Here is a 21,582-nt window from a genome sequence, read left to right on the forward strand (position 1 = left end):
ATTGTCAAATTGTTTTCCATACAACACCCAGTGCTCTTCCCCTCAAGTGCCCTCCACCATCACCACCACCTGTCTTCCCCCCTCCCCCCTCCCCCCCAACCCTCAGTTCATTCTCAGCTTTCAATAGTCTCTCAAGTTCTGCATCCCTCTCTCTCCCCAACTCTCTCTCCCTCCTCCGTTCCCCCTGGTTCTCCATTAGAGGTCTTACTCTTCTTAGAGCTAAAAGTCCTAACTTGGACCACAGAAAAGACCTGCTCTTGCAAAGCCTAGCCATGCAAATCTGGGTAAGTTGTTACTCTTCTGTTCTCAGTCTTCCAATCTGCAAAATTAGGATACCAATCTGTACCACTTCTTACTCCCATGCGGAAATTCTGAACTAAACATTCTTTTAAAACTTTGCAAATAAAGAGTTTGTAGAAAGTCAAGGTTCTATGAGCGTTAGTCATCCATTGCCTTGCAAAAGCCTCAGGAAGATGACACAACTGTAGTCCTTCGAACAGCTTCCTAGAATGAGCTGCTTCCCTGAATTCTTGCTTAAAAAGCCCAACAGCTCTGCAGAACATCAAATTATTATCTAAATACGGTCCTACCTTTCAGTCTCAGCAAAGAGAGCTACAAAATTCTTCATTTTACAGGTATGGAAGTTAACTCCCCGTAATGGTCAGATGGCCTTTCTGGGGTCTCCTAGTCTCTGGTTCAGGCTTTTCATACACTAGTCACCACACCCTCCGGTCTAAAGGCCCCTTGTGCTGCAGATGCCAAGATCCATCCTAACATCAGACTTGCCTGCTTGTGTCAGGTTCCATCACAGGAGTGAGGGCTCAACAGTGAACAATACTCCACACCTTCGTGTTCTCAGGAAGGAGCCATCTTGGAAAGGAATGAGAAATCTCAGGTGCCAATGATCAAAAGCACAAAGGAAAAAGCTGGTATCACATAGCTTCTTTCACCAAAGAATAAGAAGCTGGACTGATAAATTTACAAGCAAAGGCGATCCCAATCAGCAGGCCAGGATCTAGGAGATCGCACAGATTGCTGCTGCCATACCTACCCTCTGAGGTCTGACTCCACCGCCAGCACTCATTCTGACCCTTCACTCACCCACGCCACACCAAATGGGACCTCAAGGCTAGGCAGCAACAAAAAAACAGTGAATGCCCTTCACACAAAGGGACCCGTGCCTAAAGCCACCTCCATCTACAAGGCGTGTGCCTGTGCAGAGATGCACACAGCAGTGCTGAGCTGAACAGCAAATGGGTGCTCTCTCTTCAACTCTATACTATGTACAATTATCACTTGAATCTTTGTCTGAGCTCACGGCTCCTTTCAGTATTTTCTATTGCCGCCTTCTGCTCCAAGCAGATTCTCCCAGCCAAAACTCCATGGCAGCCCAAGAACCTTTCAGATTCTGAGACTCAGTGCTCTCAAACATGGAGTCAAAGAAGTAAAGAAAATTATACTTACTAATGACCCAGGAGGATAATTCCTTCATATATCAGACAAATCCTAGAAGAAATTCACTTTACTTCGGCTGCAAAACTGGAGTTGAAAAGATATGAATAGATTTGGTCAAAGACTTATCTATAATTTTTCTCCAGAATAAAGTTATAAATAGCTGTCATCTACCATGAAAAACATACCAATGAGGCAAGGCAAAACCAAAAGCTAACCAAGAGTAAAAGGAGGAAGGCAAAATAAAAGTACTCAGACACAAGTTATTTTACTTACTCACTCTACAAAAGCAGCATCAAAGGGCAAAAGGGATGAAAAGCAAGGCCCTAGATAAACAATTTGCTTCTGGAGCCCAAGAAAAGAAGAGTTTCTCACACGCACTAATACATCTAGGTCTTGGATACAAGGTAGTACAATAGATCATTCACCTGAAAACATTTCCCCAACTGTTCAGTGTATTTCCTAATTGTTAACAGGCCCCTTTCCAGTGCAAGTAGAACTAAAAAAAACTCTTGAGGAACAACACATGATCCACAAGTGTATTTTAGTAAATATACGCCTCATTCTCCCCAGCTGCCCATTCCCCTTTACATGAAGATAAGTTACAAAAAGTCATGGGATGCTAATATGGTAGTTCCTCTCATTTGTAGAACCAAATAATATAACCAGAAAGTAGAATCAATTTAAAAGAAAAGTTCTTTAGGCTGTTTCTGAAACACCCTATATTTGATTCAATGTTCGACCACATGCAAAGTACCTACAGTCAGGGGCCCTGCCCTGGTGCAATGGTCTCTGGGAAGTTCACTGTCGGCTGACCTTTGGTTCCCAGGAGCAAAGATGCCTAGCACTAGGACGCTTTTTGCTCTCTTTGAAATCTCACTGGTCCTAGCTAGAAAGAGAGGCGGGGCTACAGGACAGTCAGCGCAAAGCTACTTTTATCTAGACCTAATATACCAATGGCCACTTGCAAAACATTTGGGAGTAGGGCACAGCTATTGCTTGGAAAAAGTTGGCACACCGATAAGATCTGTTAACAAAATGCAATCCACTTTCACATTCCAAAACTGACTTAGGAGCTGCTCCAGGCCCATCTAATTAACTGAAGCAGATAGAAAAAAAATCCTCAGAAATTAGCATTGTTTAAATACACTCTATTTTATTTTGTCTTAAAATAGTTTAACCTTTATGCTACAGACTTATTTCAAAAAACAGAAAATCTTATCTTGCACCAAAAAATATATATATAACACTCTGTTTTATTATTTTTTCTCCAAAGACCATTAAATACTAAATGGAAACAAAAACTAAATCATGAATGTAAAGAAGAACCAAATTTTGTTTTAAAAACTAGAGTTGCACATTTTAAAACATTAATTCTAAGCAATGATTTGTCGTCACTGCATCAAGTCCACACTCACACTCCAGCAACAGCAGATCTGTTAACCACCAAGTGCATTGGTTCCTAGCCATACAATGGCTAACATTTTCATGGTAAGAGGAGCAAAAGGCTTCATATGACCTTTGTACTCTTTAAAAAAACAAAACAAAACAACAAAAATATTTCCTAGTTATCCAGTGATTTTTCTTTTAAGATCACTACCCTTTAAAATTTGTTAAAAGAATAAGAAGTATGTAGTGTTTTAAATAAAATGAAAAATACAACAGCATTGGACTAAAATACGTGATTATTTTAAACAAACAGTGCACAATCTGAGGAAGTTTGGTTAGGGCGCAATCATTTTTATATATACATGGAAGTCACATCATACACATACTGGAAAACAGAGATTAGGGGCTCCTTGCATTTAAAAAAAAAAAAGAAAAGTTTAAACTAAAAGACAAAATTGTGTCCCCAGCTCTTTCAAAAACCTTGTGACACAGTATAAAAAAACAGGCAACAAATTCATTTTTAAGTTACCTACGGTGGTGCTATTCTGCTACAAGGAACAGTGAACAATGGACTAACTTAGCAAATCAGATGGTTCATATTCATAATTGATACTAAAAGCAGAATTTATGCAATGCTCAACTGTAAGAAATACTGGAGTCCACTCAGTCTGGCCCCTTCCATCAGAATGGAAAGATAACTACTGGCGAGCAGATGTACATGTTCAAGGGCAGCCAGGATGACCAGAGAGCTAGTTACTGCTCTGTGGTTTCACACTGGAGGGGGGGAGGGTGGGACTTAACTACATTGGTGCCACAATCCAATCTGTGACCCAAGGGCACCACTTTAGCAGAGATACTGCTTTGAATAATGTTCTGTGGAGCATAAAGAAGTACTGATGCTACCAAATGCAACACTTTGGTTAAAAAACAATCCCTTTAAAAGAAATTTCCAATGTCATAGGACTTGCTTCCCACAGAACTTTCTCAGTAAAATCCCTTGCCAGAAGCCACACCCTCATCCTCTTGGATCTGGCAACGAAAAGAAAAGAGTTGAAACAGTCTCTCTAGAGTTAGTTAGTAGGTGGGAAACTCCCAACCCTGTAGGGGAAAAAAGCTGATGGTCTCTACCATCCCTTCCCCTCCCCCTTTGCATGTTAGCTTCTAAATCACTGTTCTGGCAACCAGTTGGGTAGTCAGGATGCTGAAACAGGGGCAGGTGTGGGAAAAGTGCAACCTGGCGTAAAAGCACAAGGCCACAGCTCTCTGCTCCCAATCCACAGTGCACAGGGTGCACCAGAATTCTCATTAGAGGAGTACTATTAGGGGCTAAAGAAAGTGTGTCACGGGAAATCACCTGCTGTGACTGTGGAATCAGACCAAACACTATTAACATAAGAACAGGTAATTCGAAAACATTCTTTAAAATGGGGAAAAAATAAGCTGCAAAAACTTCAAGTCATACAATCCACTCTATTCTTGTCCCAATGATTTTCCTGGAAAACACAGACCAGAAATTGTACATTTCTGCTTTATCTAGCATTTTAATTCAAGTCAAAAATGATGTGTAACAGATAAATTCAATAAATTAATCCTAAAGTAAAATGTGAAGGTCCAAGGATACACCAGTAGTGAATCTGCAGAAGGTCCTATTTAGCTCTGGCCTCTGGATCTTTGGTTTTTGTCTAGAACTGTGGCCACGTGAGAGATTTGATATATGAGGTGCTAAAACTGGAGGTTCATGATCTTTTAAAAGCCTGATCTGTTAAAACTAGATTAACAGAAAAATAAAAAGTTGATGAAGAACAGAAGCCAGATTAAATGAGACGCTACCAGAGAAGATCAAAGAACGCATGCTCATATCCACTCCCATGGAAGAGGTATACGGAAGAACTAAAGCAGCAGGAAGAAGGATAAAGGAATAAATGAGTCTTTACAGAAAAACAGGAGAAAAGGCCAGGCAGGTGGAGCCAGGCAGACTCTGACGCATGCGCACGCAGGGGTGTCCCATTTGTCTCGGTGGCCACACCACACCTACCCTGCACAGTACCATGTGCAGAACAGGCACCTGGTACATGGGTGTCCACTAAATGACAACTTAAAATGGTAGTTCTCAGGCTCTTAAGGAAGAGCCACCAAGGCATTTGGGGAGAGAGACAAGGGCTACAGCAAGGTTACATGGTAAATATGGAAACAACAACAAAAAAAGCTAACAAAAACCATGGAAAAAGCAAAAGATGAGGTCTTCTAAGCCAATAGCACTTCACTCCTCCCTGTGCACAGTACATAGTGTTCTAACTAGGTATTGCTTGTAAAAGAATTCACTAGTAACTACAACATGTTAGAGGAAAAAACGGTAGTAACTAATACCACAAAACTCCAACACTGGCATTTCCTGAATTCCCTGAAGCTCCTAACCACCCTTTGCTTATTTAGATACTGTAAAATCTACAGTGTCATTTATGTGCTTTGCATCTGGTTTCTTATGGTTCACTTTGATTTTTCCACTTTTAGATGGTAGAGGAGAAAAATACCCAAATAAAACATCAGGTCTTTTCAGCTCAAGCGTTACTTAAACAGTTGCTGTACATCTTTTACGGAGAGACCAGCTACAAGAGAAAGCACTGTCTTCTCAGACCTGTAAGTGCTCCCAGTCTCAGAGGTGAAGACAACTTCTCATATTCTACTTAAGTAGTAGGTTTCCGTGTTCTCCCGTTATTTGAACAAACCAGAAGAAAAAAGGTGAGGGAGAGAGATTTTCCTACTGATCTCTCAATATTCTCCTCACATGCCCAGAAAACCTCATGGGTATCTAACCGAAATGCCTCTGCCCCAAAAGGAGACATTTTCCAAGGAATTATGAATTATTGCAACAAGGAGACCAACTATGTCACCTTAGCAGTATTTATAAACACAAGGAGGCATATCAATTATTTGTGCTGTGGGAAGTCAGCCAGGAGCAAAGTCAGGAAAGAAGGCAGAAGATTCAAGCTAAAAGAAAAGTAATACTTCTGTCTTCTATTTTTAAGGACAGGTTTTCAAATGCACATGCCCTACTAGGTGCCAATAAGGACCTGACTAAATGTGTGCAAATGCCCTAAGGTAGGAGTGCCAATGGGTGGGCTGACAGTGGTCAAGGCTAAATATTAATTTCTTTACACAGAAAAATAAATACAAGATTCAAAAACTGAAATCCATTTCACCTGGTAATTAAAATATTATTCTAAAAGGAAGGCAGACTTTCCTAAGATTGAAAGTCACCAAGTAAAATGAACTTGTCTAATAAAATTCAGCATTCTCCTATTCCTACTGAGGGAAAGAAGAAATTATTTTCTCTGTGCTAAGTTATTTTCCTAAGTGACTTCTTTTAATTTAAAAAAAAATGAAAGAAAAAAAAAGGAAGAGGGGCAATTTTCCATGAGTTTGGATTATACAAATGCCACAAACAGCTTCTGAGGCTGAAGCTAGGACAATGAACTTCCATGTCACAAGGAGGAGGAGTGGGAGGAGAAAGGGAACAGTGCAGAGGAGACACAGTGACATTGTATTACAGTAGGTATTTACGTCTGCTATCCTCATCCAAGGTAAGATCAACAACTTCTGCAGGCGAAGCCCACGTCTGCTGGGGAGTCACAGCAGTCCATGACTGTGTTTGCCGGGTGCTGACGTACTGCGTGCCCGAGCCATGCTTCCACGAAGAAACACTCTGAATCACACCTCCTCGAGGATGAACACACCTGCAATTGAGATGAAGAGCAAAAGTATAAGCGTGGTTAATCCCATCGTAGGAAAAATATAAGGCAATATGGCTTCACTATCACTGAATGATACTTTTACAAAGATAAGCCTACAATGTGAGTCTGTGAAACTCACAACCAACATCCCTCCCTTTTTCCTCGTTTGTCTCCCTCTCTGCCTTTTGTCACGTTTAGCCTAAAACTGGACAAGAGTCTTATCTCAGTCAGAAACTCCTGACTTATGACTAGATCTGTTACTGACAATGGATAGATAACATGACGTTTCTCTGAACACATTTAAACATGTGGGGTCTTCAGGACAGGGCAGAATATGAATCCAGAGCAAAACTGAGATACCCAAACAATCTTAATCTAACCAAATGACATGGTAAGAAATGTAAGTACAAGCTGTTCTTAAAATAAGTTCTATGCCATTCTGGGAGGAATACCTTCAAAGACAGTACTAGTAATACTCTTTCACAGACTGATTTCTAGAAGTCTGTAAGTACTAGGTAGTGCATAAAGGATCAATCTCCTTATCCTGAAGGTCACAACAGAACACTTGGCTCATTCATCTGAAGTGGAAGTAGCAAGGCTGAAGTATTCAGTTAAGGTTCTTTAAAAGTGCTTTATCAGAGAGACAGAACTGCCTTGCTGATAAATCTCACCAAAAGTTCACTGGAAGAAAAAGATTTCGAAACACTGACATAATGAATTCCACATTCCAATCAAATGATAAAACCGTGAGCCTCCAGGATGAATCACTGAGTTACTGGATTCAGGGAGGGGAAAGCAGGCCACTGGAGCTATCACTGCTCCTTTCATCCTCACATCCGCCACATCCCTGTGTAATACATGTAACAAGTGACAGCTGGCAGGATTCCAGTCACATTAACTACTACGGTGGATCTTGAGCAGCCGCTTAACCTGTGTACAAGGAGTGATGCTGGCCACTTGGGAATTCTGGCTTTGATACACTGCTACCTAAACCGCCAGGTTCAAAAGAACATTAGGGTAACAATGGACAAGGCTTAGCTGCAGAACTGCCCAAGGACCCCTAAGCTCCTGGAAAGAGGTCTTGCTCCTACAAAGGTAGCCTGAAAATTACTCCCTTACCAAGAGAGGTGCCAAAAAACAGATCCCTCAGGGCCAGAAGCAGGGGGCAGAAGGCAGATTGTTACCATACCAGAGGCCTATCATCTGTTGAGAATGGGCTAAATAGCTACTAACCCAGAGGCCACGATGTTTTTAAAGATTAGCTGGTGAAAAGCATTAAAATATGAGACATCAAGTCCAAAGGCTAATCCAGATCTGTCCAACGCATTAAGTACACTCAGATGAAGTGATCATGTAATCACGAAAGAATGTCAGCTAATGGAGTCCATTCAACATTTACAGGAATGGTTTTGATGACTGATGGCACTACAATACTATTTCTTAGGCAGTCTCACCTCACTGGACAATCTCAACAGGCCTATGAGGGAGATGTGTAAGTTACTATCCACACTCAATCGAAAGGAAATCAGAGGGTTAAAGTGGTTACATGATTTGCCCAGGGTCACACTGCTGGAAAGTGGTGGGCCAAGGAGCTTCAAGCCAGGTCTGAGGTAGAGTTCAATGCTTTTCACAACATCACACTGTCACTTTACAAACTTAGTAGTATTTAGAGACTGAATGACTATAGAGAGAATTGATGTAATCTTTGGCAGAATTCCTAGAAATATTTCTGAAATAAAAGAGGTATGTAGTCCCAACTGTTACTCTACACTGCTCCCTAAGTAATCATACAAGGGATTGGCTTTAAAAGGGATCTGAGCCAATGTGCTCATTTTACAGAAGAGAAAACCAAGGCCAAAAGGCAATTGCCCAGGGTCTTAACCAAGTTAAGCACAGAACCCAAACAAAATCAGGTCTCCAGCAGGAAGTTTACTTTCCACTAAGTAACTATGCCTTCCTCAGACTACACCTGACGTACTGTACCATGTCTGACTGCAAGGAGCACTGCCTAGGCCCTGCGAGTCATTACAGCAAAGCAGATTCTAGAAGGTACTCAGAGTATAAGAGTGAGAGGTGTAGAGTATTTATCACCGAGGAATGATGGATAGAGGGAGAATAAGGATATGAGACACTTCAACTATCTAAATTAGATCACTTCTGTACTTATGTTACAAATGATTCCAGTTACTGTAAACTAACCTGGACTACTTTCAGTGAATAAGAGAATTTGCTGGAAAGACACTTGAGCACCTGAAAGAACCTAAGAATGATGCAATAACTAGGCCTCATTCATTGGACTTAAGCCCCAATCTCTCAATCTGTTTCTTTCATTTCAAAATTTTAGATTCTCTGGAGAATGTGATGATCAAAAGCTCTCCTGGCTCCTATTTAACTGTAACTAGAAGGTCAATTCCCAAAAAAAGGAGAATCGTCATGGAAGAAGGTGGCTAATCCACCTGGTACAGAGATTTCAAGAGCAGACTAACAACCATCAATCAGTTTATGGAGGGAAGCTTTGGATGATCATGACTATACTACAATCACAGCTACTAGCAAATGGAATAAACGTCCTTTTACACCTTCAAGCAAGTTCTGGGACATCTGTCAGGAATATGAAGGAGTCTTCTAAGATGACTTCTAAGATTATCATTGAGTTTAAGATTTGGACAATACAGGCAAAACTCTTCTAAAAGGAGTCACAGGGGCAGTGGCAGGAAGGCTCTGACAGGAAGATGGCGCAAGAGGGACTTCTGGTTTTTTTTTTGCTTTTTGAGAGAGCAAGGGAGCCAGCACAAGAAGTGGAGGAGGGGCAGAAAGAAGTAGGCAGAGGATCCCAAGCAAGCTCCGCCCTGTGAGCACAGACCCAGGTGTGGGGCTCGAACTCCCAAACCATGAGATCATGACCTAAGCGGATATCAAGAGTCAGCTGCTTAACTGACTGAACCACCCACGCACCAGGGACCTCTGCTTCTTGATCAGAGTGCTAGTACCTGAGTAGAGGCAGTCTGTAAAGACTAAAGCATACATTTATGGTTTTTCTAAGTGTGTTAATGTCAATTAACCACTCAAAAAAAATTTTGTGATTTAATGACCTCAATAGTCTTAACTAAAATGTGAGCTAAGAGATGAATAAGGCCAGAACAAGGCTTTTAACACATTTCCTTTTTAAATACAGAGCACAAGGACTTGTGCTGGTAAACAGAGAGTGCCAAAGGAAGATTTACAAGACAGTATACATTACAGATCAACTTATACCAGACAGAGAGGGGAAAGTTTCAGGAGTAAAAGGGATCAGAAAAAAGTGTTATAAGCCCTATAGAAATGTCCTATAAAAACAGAAGTGAGAGGCTCAAAGTTTTGTTAAGTCTACGCACATAAAATATACAGTTTCATGTATTAACACATACCCTTTGTCTGTATGATGAAAGACACAGAGTGTGAACATACTCAGCTGTTTTTTTTTCTTTACATTTATTTGTTTATTTACTAATTTATTTTGAGAGAGCAAGAAAGCAAGAGAGGGCCAGAGAGAAGGGGAGAGAGAGAGAATCCCAAGCAAGATCTAAGCTATCAGCGCAGAGCCCAATGCAGAGCTCAACCCCATGAACGGTGAGATCATGACCTGGGCTGAAATCAAAAGTCGAATGCTTAACCCACTGAGTCTCCAGAAGCCCCACACTCAGCAGTTTTTTTAACTGATCCAATCCAGTTCTAGTGCAGGTACAGGCTTTGTTTTCACAAAGCATTTAATCTGCATATGATTGACAATAGGTATAAAACATAATCTAGAGTCATATTTTGAGTCCTATATCCAAGAAAATGCTTAGGACTCACTTGCCCCCCCCCCCAAAAAACCTACTTTATAAACAATAAGTTTTGATAGAATAATCTCCTGCTCTTCATACACTGAAACCAATGGAGGTCCACTGTGAAGTCAAGGAGGGACTTCACAGTGGAAAAGAAAAAACAGAGAAATAGGGAAGGCTCTGATGGTCGGCTTTAAAACAGTTAATTTACTATCCTAGGAAAACAACATTAAATATTAATCATTTTTGCTCTCATTTACAGAGCCTGAACATGACCACTTAGATAACATTCCTACTTATTTTTCTTAGCTAATGATGAAGTGAATCTTCATGGCTTCAGAGAAATGCCTGTCTGCCTCCCTTGCTTTTTTAGGGTTAATGTTTGCAACTGGTTCTAGGAAGCAAGTAGTCTTTCGTGCAAAATGCTTCTAGCATCAACTCTTCTGTTGAGGGATGAACCAACATTAAGACAAATGATCACAGGATCAAAGACTACTGTGAATGAGGTAAGGATCTGATTATTCCCAAAAGCCTCCGAGGACAGGTACCAAAGAAACCATTCTAACAGTTCCTTAACAGAATGATCTGTGCTATATACGTTCATGTTCCTAGGGCAATTACCAATGAGGCTGGTAGAAGAAAGGGCAAAAGGAAAAAAGAAAAATATTGGCATGAGGGCCATAAATTCAAAGTTCTGGCAGACTTAAGTGAGCACAGAGGAGCTAGAGATGCTGGGAAAGTCTCTATCTCATTGGTAAAGAACATCTTGTGAAACTGGACTGTCACATGGACTGTCCAAAAGTTAACCTCTCGTAATAACATTTAGGTAATATCAGGCATTAATTACAATACAAGGCAGTCATAAAAGATGCATCCAAACCATTAGTTCAGAAGGCATGCTTTCTAGTCTATAAGTAGAAGAAACACAGAAGCTAAAGGAACATATCAAATCTAAATTAAAAGAGCAGGTAAAGATATTAACATGCAAGAAAAGAAAAACTTAAAGACACATTGTAACAAAAATTACTGAGTGTAATGTCAAACAAAATGTTTCCAATATGGAAAAATGGCAATGCAATGCAAGTCAAAGCATTCCCAAAGAGAAAAGCTCAGGAAACAACTCTGAGTTTTTAAAAACTCTCAGCCCTAAAAAAATAAATAAATAAATAAAAATAAAAATAAAATAAAAACTCTCAGCCCACAAGGTAGAATATCAAAAGAAAAAATAAGAACAGGACAACTAAATCCAAACAAAACATCTATACATGCAAATCAAATTAGAACAAAAAGATGTGGATCAAAACCTAAAACCTTTTTCCAAGCGATAACCCTGCCAGAAGCCCATCAATACTTCATAACTGCAACCCTAGACCTGTAAAAGAAACAAATTCCAGATGAGGTACAGGCAGCCAACAGGGTAACTCTGAAGTAACCAACAAGAAAACTTCTCCCCCCACCTGCTCCTCAGCTTTTAATCTCAATTATCTGAAAGACTATCACGCTTCCTCTAGAGAAAGTGCTAGAAAAATGTTCAGAAAGACACAGAAGAACCAGTGAGACTCTATTCAGTCCCAGACCTGAAGACCTGAAGACCAAATAAAAGACCCTCACAGAATGACACAAGATTCAGTTCAAAGTACTTCAACGAAACTTCTCAACACAACACTCTATTGTATGGGCAGCATTAACCACCACTGAGATTTCATAATAAATTTGTCACCTCTAAGACTGTATTTCTACAGGATTCAAACCAAAGTATCAGAATAAAACACATCTTTATGCTTCAGAGCTTGTAAGGAAAATGTCCTTGAAAGTTATGTTAAGTACGGTATGTTATTAAAATGTAGTCAGCCACTTGACTTAGTTCAAAAGTAGAACAAACACATCTATAGAGTAAAATGGCAATCTGGATAAAAGACCTAATAAGTATGGAAAAGGGCGTACTAGAGACTGTGTGTGTGTGTGTGTGTGTGTGTGTGTGCGTGTGCACACACACGTTATGAGTGGATAGGAATTTATAACTTAAATTTCTGAGTTTTAAGAGAAATATAATGATAATTTTAACTCCAGATACCAAAAATATTGGTAGAAAAAAAGAAGCTAAGGAGTTCATGGTGGAAGAAAAGTTGAACAAAGAAGCCAAGAAGAAGGGTAGCTCACTCTGTAACATTTGTAGACACAAGTAAACAGTTAAGAAAGGAGACTTGATATAGGTTAACAGAGAAGTGGACCAAGTAACATGTTTCAAGAGAGAAAGAGATTAGGTAAGCAACACAGGTTATTACCGACTACTCTCTGCTACTTCAGTAGGAACACAGGACTAATGATGAATTAAAATTTGAAATGTAGCTCGAGAGGAAGTTGATGGATAGATAATGTGCACAACTGAAGATAATTTACCTGTACCAATCTGTTAATAGGCAAGGTAAGATTTATAGTAGGGATTAAAAGGATACTCATGTCTTCATTATTGTAAAGAACAATGGTGAAATTAATAATGGCAGGCACATGCTGAAGTAAGGAAAAAAGATCAGGTCTATACCCTTTCATCCAGAGAAATAAGTGAGCATTAAGGGAATAGATTTAAAAAGAGAGAGAGAGAGAGAGAGAGAGAGAGAGAGAGAGAGAGAGAGAGAGAACAGGGAAAAGTTCTTGATTAAGGCAGGAAAAAAAAAAGAATGAGATTAAGGAAAGACAGAAGAATGAAAATTCTTCCCTAACAGAATAAGAGAAATAATCACTAAACACAGGAAAGAAAAAAAGGAAGCAGCTACGCAGGCATACTTCTAGCATAAACACGGGACAGAGGATGAAGTGAACTGGTCACCTTTGGGGAGAAGAAATGTTAAACTATGACATAAGTTTACATCCTTAAAGTCCCAACAGGTATGACCTGAAAAATGCTCTCCGAAAGTAGACTCAGTTTTAAGACAAAGGTACCTTTGATTTATATGCATGTGTGTTTTTCCTGTGCTCTCTACTCCTAAGTTCACCTTTTATATACGTGACAGAAGAAAAGCTGGTGAATATTTTATTACCTTTCAACCAAAGAGTAAAATCAGATCTAAGAGACAGGTAATGTAGATATTGTTTTATATACCTACTTGGGTAAATCAGGAAATCACAACTTAACTCTTGCAGCACAGGAGAAAAGTTGTTTGCTATATAAAGTACAGATTTTCCGAAGTCTAAATTTTTTGTTTCCTATATAAGTGTGTGTGTGTGTGTGTGTGTGTGTGTGTGTGTGTGTTAAATGTTCCTCAGGAATGCCTCTAAGAGGGCTATAACCAATTCTCAGGAACACTATCTTAAAGCAAGAGTCAGTAATGTTTTTCCACATAGGGCTAGACAGTAATTACCTTAGGCTCTGAGGGCTATCAGGTGTCTGTTGAAACTTCTTCTCAACTCTGCCACTGGAATGCAACAGCAGCCACAAACAATACGTAAATGAACAAGCATGGCTCCATCCCAATAAAATTTTATTTATGGATAAATATATTGTATTTATATGAATTTCATAAAATTTTCACAAGTCATAAAACATCATTCTTCTTTTGATCCTGCTCCCCCCATCGACCATTTAAAAATGTAAACTAGTCGTAGCACAAGGTCCATATAAAAACAGGCAACAGACCAGTGGGTTATAGTTTGCTCATCCCTATCTTACAAGATGACAAACTTCAAAAGTTATTTTTATAATAATAGACAAAGTTGATGTCTTGTGGCTTTTAATCCTAAAAACAGGACTGCCTGAGTCACATGAACATCCTAGAAATATACCATATTAGGAATAGACAAAGTAACTTGCAGATTTTAATCAGCGACAAGATGAGGTGCTTCAGGAAACAAGAAATAGAGATATGATGTCAGATGTCTATTCCCAACTGTTCGCTTCCAATATATTTCAAGATAAAGTGAAAGGCAAGAAAATATGAATGACAGGGGTTAAAGTAGGATGATACTTATTCCAAAAGAGAAAAATCTACTAAGCTATGTAGACATTTGCTAAAAATAAGAGGAAAACATTAGTTCTATTTCACACGCATATATGGTTGAGACATTCTTGATATGAGTCAAGATGCAACACATTCACAAGCTCATTATCATGTTTAATCAAAAAGCATTTTTTAAGCCAAAGGAAGCTAAGAGATAGTTCCCACCATTCATGCCAGTCATGCTATGAGGACTACCACTTTCTTCTTACTTTGTTTCTGGTTAAAGTCAAATTCGGATTTAAAATATCAGAATGCTCCACCGTCCTACCTTGCATGTTCCTGAACTCCCACGATCTCCACTTCACTATCTGAAGAGGCAATATTAATTTCTTCATTGAGTGGTGCATTGCCAGCTGATGTCTTGTCACTTGCTAGGAATCCTGGATCCAAATGACCTGAAAGAGACGGGGGTGCAAAATAAGCACTACAGTCTGACTTCTTACAACCAGCACGAAAAACTCATTGACAGATTTCCCGTCCAGATTAACCACAGAAACAGAACTGCCGTATGAGAGCTTGGCAGAGTGAACCTTCAAGTCTCTCACTCTCTTCTCATAAGGAGGAAAAACACCTTTGAGCACTTTAGTAATCGGTATATATAAACTGGGATAACACTTGATTGTATTTTATTCCACAATGCTTTTTGCATTCAACTCTAGTCTCATTTTAAATGACCTGTGCAGCAGGTTTGTCACCATCTAGAGGGCAATGAGGTTCTCTACTGCTTACTGGTAAATTTTATTTTTCTTTTTTTAAGTAGGCTCCACAACTATTGTGGGGTTTGAACTCATGACCCTGAGATCAGTATCGCAACTCTTCTGACTGAGCCAGCCAGGCACCCCACCCCTGCCCGGTAAATTTTAAGAGAACAAATTTCAAAACCAGAATAGCTTAAAGGCATAAATGGAATAAAAAGAGGTACTCATTAATATCATATTTATACTGGAATGTCTTATGAAAGATTTGACAAGTTTCTTTTAATTTTAAACAATTTTAACAGTTTTTTCTCAAAAGGAATGTAGAGTTGACAAAATCTGACCCCAAACCACATCTAAAAGAAAAGGCTAGAGGCAGATCACAATTTTTGTTCTGAGAAACTGAAACATAACCTGTACATTGCTGACAGTTATTAGAAAGAAACCACATATTCTGGAAAAGCACAATTTCTGGCACTGGGGCATGTGAGAATTTTTTCACAAGGGGCTTCACAAAGCATCTATTACATGGTAGAATAAAACACTCTCCCAACTCAGAAAAAACTTCATAGAACTCTCTCTCAATAAAGGCTAAGAGCATAACATCAAAGTACACAGCTTTTTAAACAATTCTAACAAGAGTTAAGATAGTTCAGCCTATACACCCAATTCTTAAATGTTCTGACCTTTATGAAATGTAATATCTAGGAGTTAACATGAAATGAACCAAGTTGCAACAGGCACACATTTTCAATTACTCTTTAAAGGGTATTTTTATTTAAATATATTACCATCTGATACAATACTGTTTCTCTAAAAAAAATCTTTGGTGACACCTCATATAAACTCATATAAAGTCAGTATCAGTAAGATTTTACACACACAACTCTTCCATCACCCCTTCACATCATTAATTCCAATGCTTACAGGTCACTGAGAAACCCTGTACTTTTCATACTCCTGTGAACTTTTAGTACAACCCTCTCAGAAAATGTAGACAGTCATAAAGCAAAAGCCTTACAATTTTCATACCCTCTGACCCTGTATTCCCATCACTGAGAATTTAGCCCAAGGAAAAAAAACTTTAAATAAGCAAAATGTTATGAGGTACAAAGATAGTGACTACAGTCTATGTAGAAACTTGGGGGAAACATATGCATAACACAGAAAGTGTCACATATAACACTAGAAAAACATTTTGGTGCTGGGTAAAAGTTGTAAAACGCAATTAAGCTTGAGTATGACTGTGGGTCTTTTTTTATAATTCTTTAATATGACTTTTACTTTTTTCCTTCAATTGAACACAATGCATATGAGAAAAAAGAGTAAAAAGCTTAAAATGGCTTCCATATACAACAGGTAACTGAGATTATATTACAGTCTGCAAGGGCTTGTTAAACTTCCTGTATTAAAGAATAGCCTAAATAGGATTCTAAATATTGGCAGTGGGTAAATATCTTTGAACCTCACAAGTAAACGAAAGGTGGCATTCACTAGATAAAGGTCAGTTTTGTTAAATCTGGGGTGGGTGCTTAAATGAAGTATGGTTAAATCTTGATCTGGTAAACTTTATTCTTGCTCTGATGCCAATACCTTGTTTGTGGCCAAGTCTTCTAATTTCTAGTTCAATGTTGAAGTTAGAAGTATCATCACACACACTGTTCCTACTACACTTCTAGGAAGGAATACAAACTGATAGTACCTTTTTTTCAAGCCTTCAACTTTTCCATATTCAATCTTTTCAGCAGCCTTGCTTTGTGCAATTATAACACTGTGGTTCTTCTATTTGTTCCTACAATAAATACTTGTTTATGATATGCTATGCACTAGGCAGGTGCTGTGAATACTAGAGAACAGACAGGAGGTTTAGTGCCTACCCTCCAGAAGCTCACAGTATACTCTGGGATTAGAAAAAGCAGTACATTATACTGTGGCCTCAAAATTGCTGGGGACCTGCGTGGCTCAGTTGGTTTAATCTCTAACTCTTGATTTTGGCTCAGGTCATGATCCCAGGGTCGTGGGATCAAACCCTGCTTCAGGCTCCACACCGAGCATGGAGCCTGAGATTCTCTCCCTCTGCAGCTCACATGCTTTCTCCCTCTCTCCTCTCTCTCTCTCTCCCTCTCTCTCCCTCCCTCCCCCTTCCTCTCCCTCCCACCCCCTCCCTCTCCCCCCACTCCCTCCCTCCCTCAGAGAAAAGAGGGGATGGCTCAGTAAGTTAAGTGTCCGGCTCCTGATTTCAATTCAGGTTATGAGTTCATGGTTTGTGAGTTCGAGCCCCACATCAGGCTCCATGCTGACAGTGCATAGCCTACTTGGGATTCTCTCTCTCTCTCTCTGACCCTCCCCTGCTCACTTTCACTCTCAAAATGAAAAGTTTAAAACAGGAGACACCTAATAGAAGACCATGGGAATGGGAAAGGGAGGGGAAAAGAGTTGGGGAGAGGGAGTGAGGCAAATCATGAGAGACTTTTGAATGCTGAGCACAAACTGACGACTGAAGAGGGAGGGGGGAAGGGAAAGGGGGTGATGGTCATACAGAGGGGCACTTGTGGGGAAGAACAGTAGGTGTTATACGGAAACCAAGTTGGTAATAAACTATATTAAAAAAAGTTTAAAAAAGAAAAAGAAGAAAACTGCTTAAAGAGGTAAAGAGTACCTTTAAAGATATACAAAAGGGAGGGGGTATCTGGGTGGCTCAGTCGGTTAAGTGTCTGGCTGTTGATTTTGGCTCAGGTCATGATCTCACAGTTCATGGGTTTGAGCCTAGCGTCAGGCTCTCCACCAACAGCATGAAGTCTGCTTGGGATTGATTCTCCCCCCACCCCCCGCCCGCCCTGCCCCTGCTCACCCTCCCTCCCTCAAAATAAACATTTTTTTTAAATAAAAAATAAAGACACAGAAAAGGGAAATTCCCCAGACTTGAGAATAACCAAAGACACTGAGCTCTCAGGAAAGAGTGGGCACAGGTGAGAGGAAGTAGCAATGAGGAACACTGTGTTGTCCTTTAGAGTATAAAAGTTCAGTGAGATGTGAGGTAACATAGTAAAAACAGTAATGGGAAACAAGACTGGCAAAGTCAACAGAATTCAGATCATAGTAAGGAGTCTGGAACTTAACCTTGAGAAGTAGGAAACCACTAAAGAATTTAAGCAGTGACATGATCTGGTTTTCCATTTTTAAAAACTGCTTTTTGGTGTGTAGAAATGGAACTAATATCAGGGCAAGAAAACCAGACTGCTATTATCTCCTGGGTCAGAAAAGACTATGGCTGAACTAGAAAAGAAACAAAACCAGGAACAGTCTGTGTGCGTGTATATACAGAGGGTTAGTAACGGTGGGCAAATCGAAGTAAAAAGTGATGGCGAGGTTTCTGATTTAGGTAACTGGATAGAGTAGCAATGCCCTTCAGTGCACCCATGAACAGGTGAGGGTGGGTGCTTAGGACATGACGAGGACATGCTTCTGAGATGTCCATGGGGCAGCTGGAGGTACTGTTCTAAAACTCAGGTCAGAGGTCTAGGGAGAAAATAAAGAGTCCTCGGCAACAGCTGGGAAGATAAAGGTTAACAAGAGGAGTGAAGGGGGCCTAGAAAAAAAAATGCTGATGAACACCAATAATTAAGGGTGGGCAGATGAAGGGGACCTCACCAGGTTAAATGAAAGGTATTAAGAAAACCTTAAGATATGAAGCCAGGATACCATGGAATGAGCATTCCTAAGAAGAAGTACTTACCAGTGCCCAACAGAGAGGTCCAATGAGAAGAGGGACTAAGTAGAGTCTACTAGAATCAGCAGTAAGATGACTATGACTTTGGGAAGAAAAGCCTCAAGAGTGATAGAGCTAAAGCCAATGTAGCAAAGCAAGCTGAACAATAATGGAAAGTCAGAAGAACAGACACATTTAAAATAGTTATGCTATGAAGGAAAAGGCAATAGCATAGTACTGAGAAAGGAAATAAAAAAGGGTATGAGAAAGGGAAATGTGTGTGTATGAATAATTTTAAAAGATGGGAGAGACCTGGCCAAATTTGGGGGGGTGGGGGGGGAGCAGTGAACAGATGTGATGGCAGAAGGCTGAGGCAATCCTCACCTGTGAAGAATGCGGGAAGACCATGCGCAGAGCACAGGTATGGGTAGGGTAGCAGGGTGGGGGTTCAGAAAAGTGAAGGAAATATTATGAAGAAAGAAACTGCCTAAGTAAAGACAGGATCTGCTGGGCAGCACTGAGAGCCAGGGTGAGGCTGCAGATTGGGAAGTTAAACTCAGCCCTCAACTCTGCAGCTATGGTATTTTCTCCCAGCTACACTAGGCAGTGTGACACGGACTCCAAGCGTGCGTCCAGGGCTCAGACTCTGCCAGCTGGGTCCAATAGGAGAGCTGGGGAGCTGGCAAAGGAGAGCTGGGCTTAAACACACTAGAATGGAGAAGAAGTGGAGCCAGCAGGGGGCTGGCAAAGAACTGGCAACCGGTCACTGAAGCAGAAGAGCAGTGCAAAGAAGTAACAGCACCAGAGGACAGAAGAGCCCCCATGGAAAAGGAGAAAGCAAGAGCAAGAATAGGAGGGAAACCAGTGGTTAGGAGAAGTAAACACTGTCATTCCATCCTCTTGGTTACCCCCAAACACAAGCCTCCGGGACCAATCATGGCTCTCGGGTCTGGTCCTCCACTCCACTGCTACTCTCCTTTGCTCCATCCAGCCACCCACTACTTACCTTGCTACAACTTTTCCACTGCCTTCTGGAATGCCAGCTCCGTGAAAAACTGCACTGACCTTTTCACCTCCCCCTGTGGAACTGGGCTCTCCTGAAAATGCCACCTACCCCGCAGTCCTCTGAGGCTACTCCTACATCTGGTTTCAGGACCAGAATCACTGACAAATCCTGTCATCCGTCCTCACGTACCAGCGCCAGCAGCCCGTCTCCCAGGGCACTTCCCTTGACTGCCAAATGCCAACTCCAGGACGGTTTCACTCATCCATGAAACATAACTGGCACCTCGCTTGATGTTTCTCTCTCTCTCTCTCTCCAGTTTATATCCCGCTATCATGATTCCTTATTCTTATATGCGTGCTAATTATGTATGTGGACAGCCACCCCCAAATTCTCCACGCCTACTCTCTAAGGAGCTGAGCCCCAAGAGACACTTAAAACTCCCTGTGGGAGACTCACAGCAAGGGACTCAGCCCCTACCATCCTAAAAATATACAAGGTAACAGAATTAAACCAAACTAAAAAGGCAGATTGTAGGAGTCATGGTTGCTATAACTATACTTATTATAACTAAAATAGTTATATTTGATTACTCAAATCTTTCCAACAGTCATTAAGAAAACACAATACAACAGAATTAGTTCTTAGTACCTCGGTGCCCAGTTCTATCTCCATAGTTCTAATTTTTTAAATTATTTTTTAATCTGAGGGTAGCCTGCAATTCTAAATGATGATTCCAACTTGTAAAATTTCTGCCTTGGTCATCAATATTTCTAAATAACCAGTCTTCACTGATCAGGTCTCTCATTATGACCCGATCACCTACAGAACTTTATTTCAGACCTAGAAATGTCATTCTTTTTTTAAAGAAAGGAGAAGAAATGAAAATTACTATGCTTTTTAAAGAAAGGAGAAGAAATAAAAATTACTATGCTGCTACTTTTGCTCACAATTTTATTACAAAAACAAGGTAACTATCACCAATATTTAAGGTTCTTCTAACTTCATTCATTATGGATCCAGAAACTAGTAATTTACATTCTGCCTTCACATTAGAGCAATGAAAATCACTTTAGCAGTACAATTTGGGCCATAAAAATTGTAATCCAACCTTGCTGGCACTTACAGGGACTTGTGTGATGTTCTGAAATCGATCACTTAAAACCACGGTCTCTCAGAACCAGCATCTTTACTGCTTAGTCTAAAAATCAGTATCAAATACAATAAAAAGGGACACTGAAGTAAGTGATGAGGGCTAAATACAAATTTCTTGGTGAATGTTAACTCTAGACTAATGGTGTGAGAGTTGTGCCACGTTTTCTGTCAGAGCCATTAGATAAACTGTGTCACTCAGATAACAGGTCAGCTGAGACACCGTCACATCTATGGGACACCATGCTCTACAGGAGACACCAAGGCTTTCTCCAACAGCCAGGAATGCATCCCCTCTTCCATCTGCTTCAGAGCGAGGACTGTTAAGTCCTTTTCTATGTGACACTTTTCAGTGTGTCACACATTCCTCTGGGAGCTCCCGGCAGAGCTTCATTCTCCGGCCCCTGGGCCAGCCTCCACTGTCATCCCTCCAACCAATGACCTCACAGGAATGCGACAACAGGCAATGGCTAAAGCAGACACAAAAGTGAGTCTCAAAGATGCTATGGGGTTCTCAAATTCTGTCAATGCCAACAACCTTTCCTGTTCTAGAACAAGAATAAGCCCTGTAGAAACAGTGTAAATACCACAATTACCATACATTAAAGTGAAAATAAGTCATAGGACTTATATTTAACTATTGGGGTGGC

The 21,582-nt window shown here is 40.3% G+C and overlaps 1 protein-coding gene across 4 annotated transcripts in view; it reads right to left on the bottom strand.

Annotated features, from left to right (window-relative positions):
- Window positions 1-3,119: 3,119 nt before the first annotated feature.
- The window catches only part of C14H18orf25 (chromosome 14 C18orf25 homolog), a 77,957-nt gene continuing 59,494 nt past the window's right edge, over window positions 3,120-21,582 (bottom strand). For 2 of the 4 annotated variants that reach the window (XM_029921956.1, XM_029921953.1), the window contains 3 exons: window positions 14,642-14,768; window positions 13,738-13,791; window positions 3,120-6,575 (listed from right to left, as the gene is read on the bottom strand). In XM_029921956.1, the coding sequence (XP_029777816.1) occupies window positions 6,386-6,575; window positions 13,738-13,791; window positions 14,642-14,768 (371 nt within the window). In that variant the 3' untranslated portion in view covers window positions 3,120-6,385. The remainder of the gene's footprint in view (window positions 6,576-13,737; window positions 13,792-14,641; window positions 14,769-21,582) is intronic. The other 2 variants (XM_029921957.1, XM_029921954.1) reach the window with 1 other exon arrangement.

Source organism: Suricata suricatta, chromosome 14, assembly GCF_006229205.1.
Source record: "Suricata suricatta isolate VVHF042 chromosome 14, meerkat_22Aug2017_6uvM2_HiC, whole genome shotgun sequence".
Taxonomy (NCBI): domain Eukaryota; kingdom Metazoa; phylum Chordata; class Mammalia; order Carnivora; family Herpestidae; genus Suricata; species Suricata suricatta.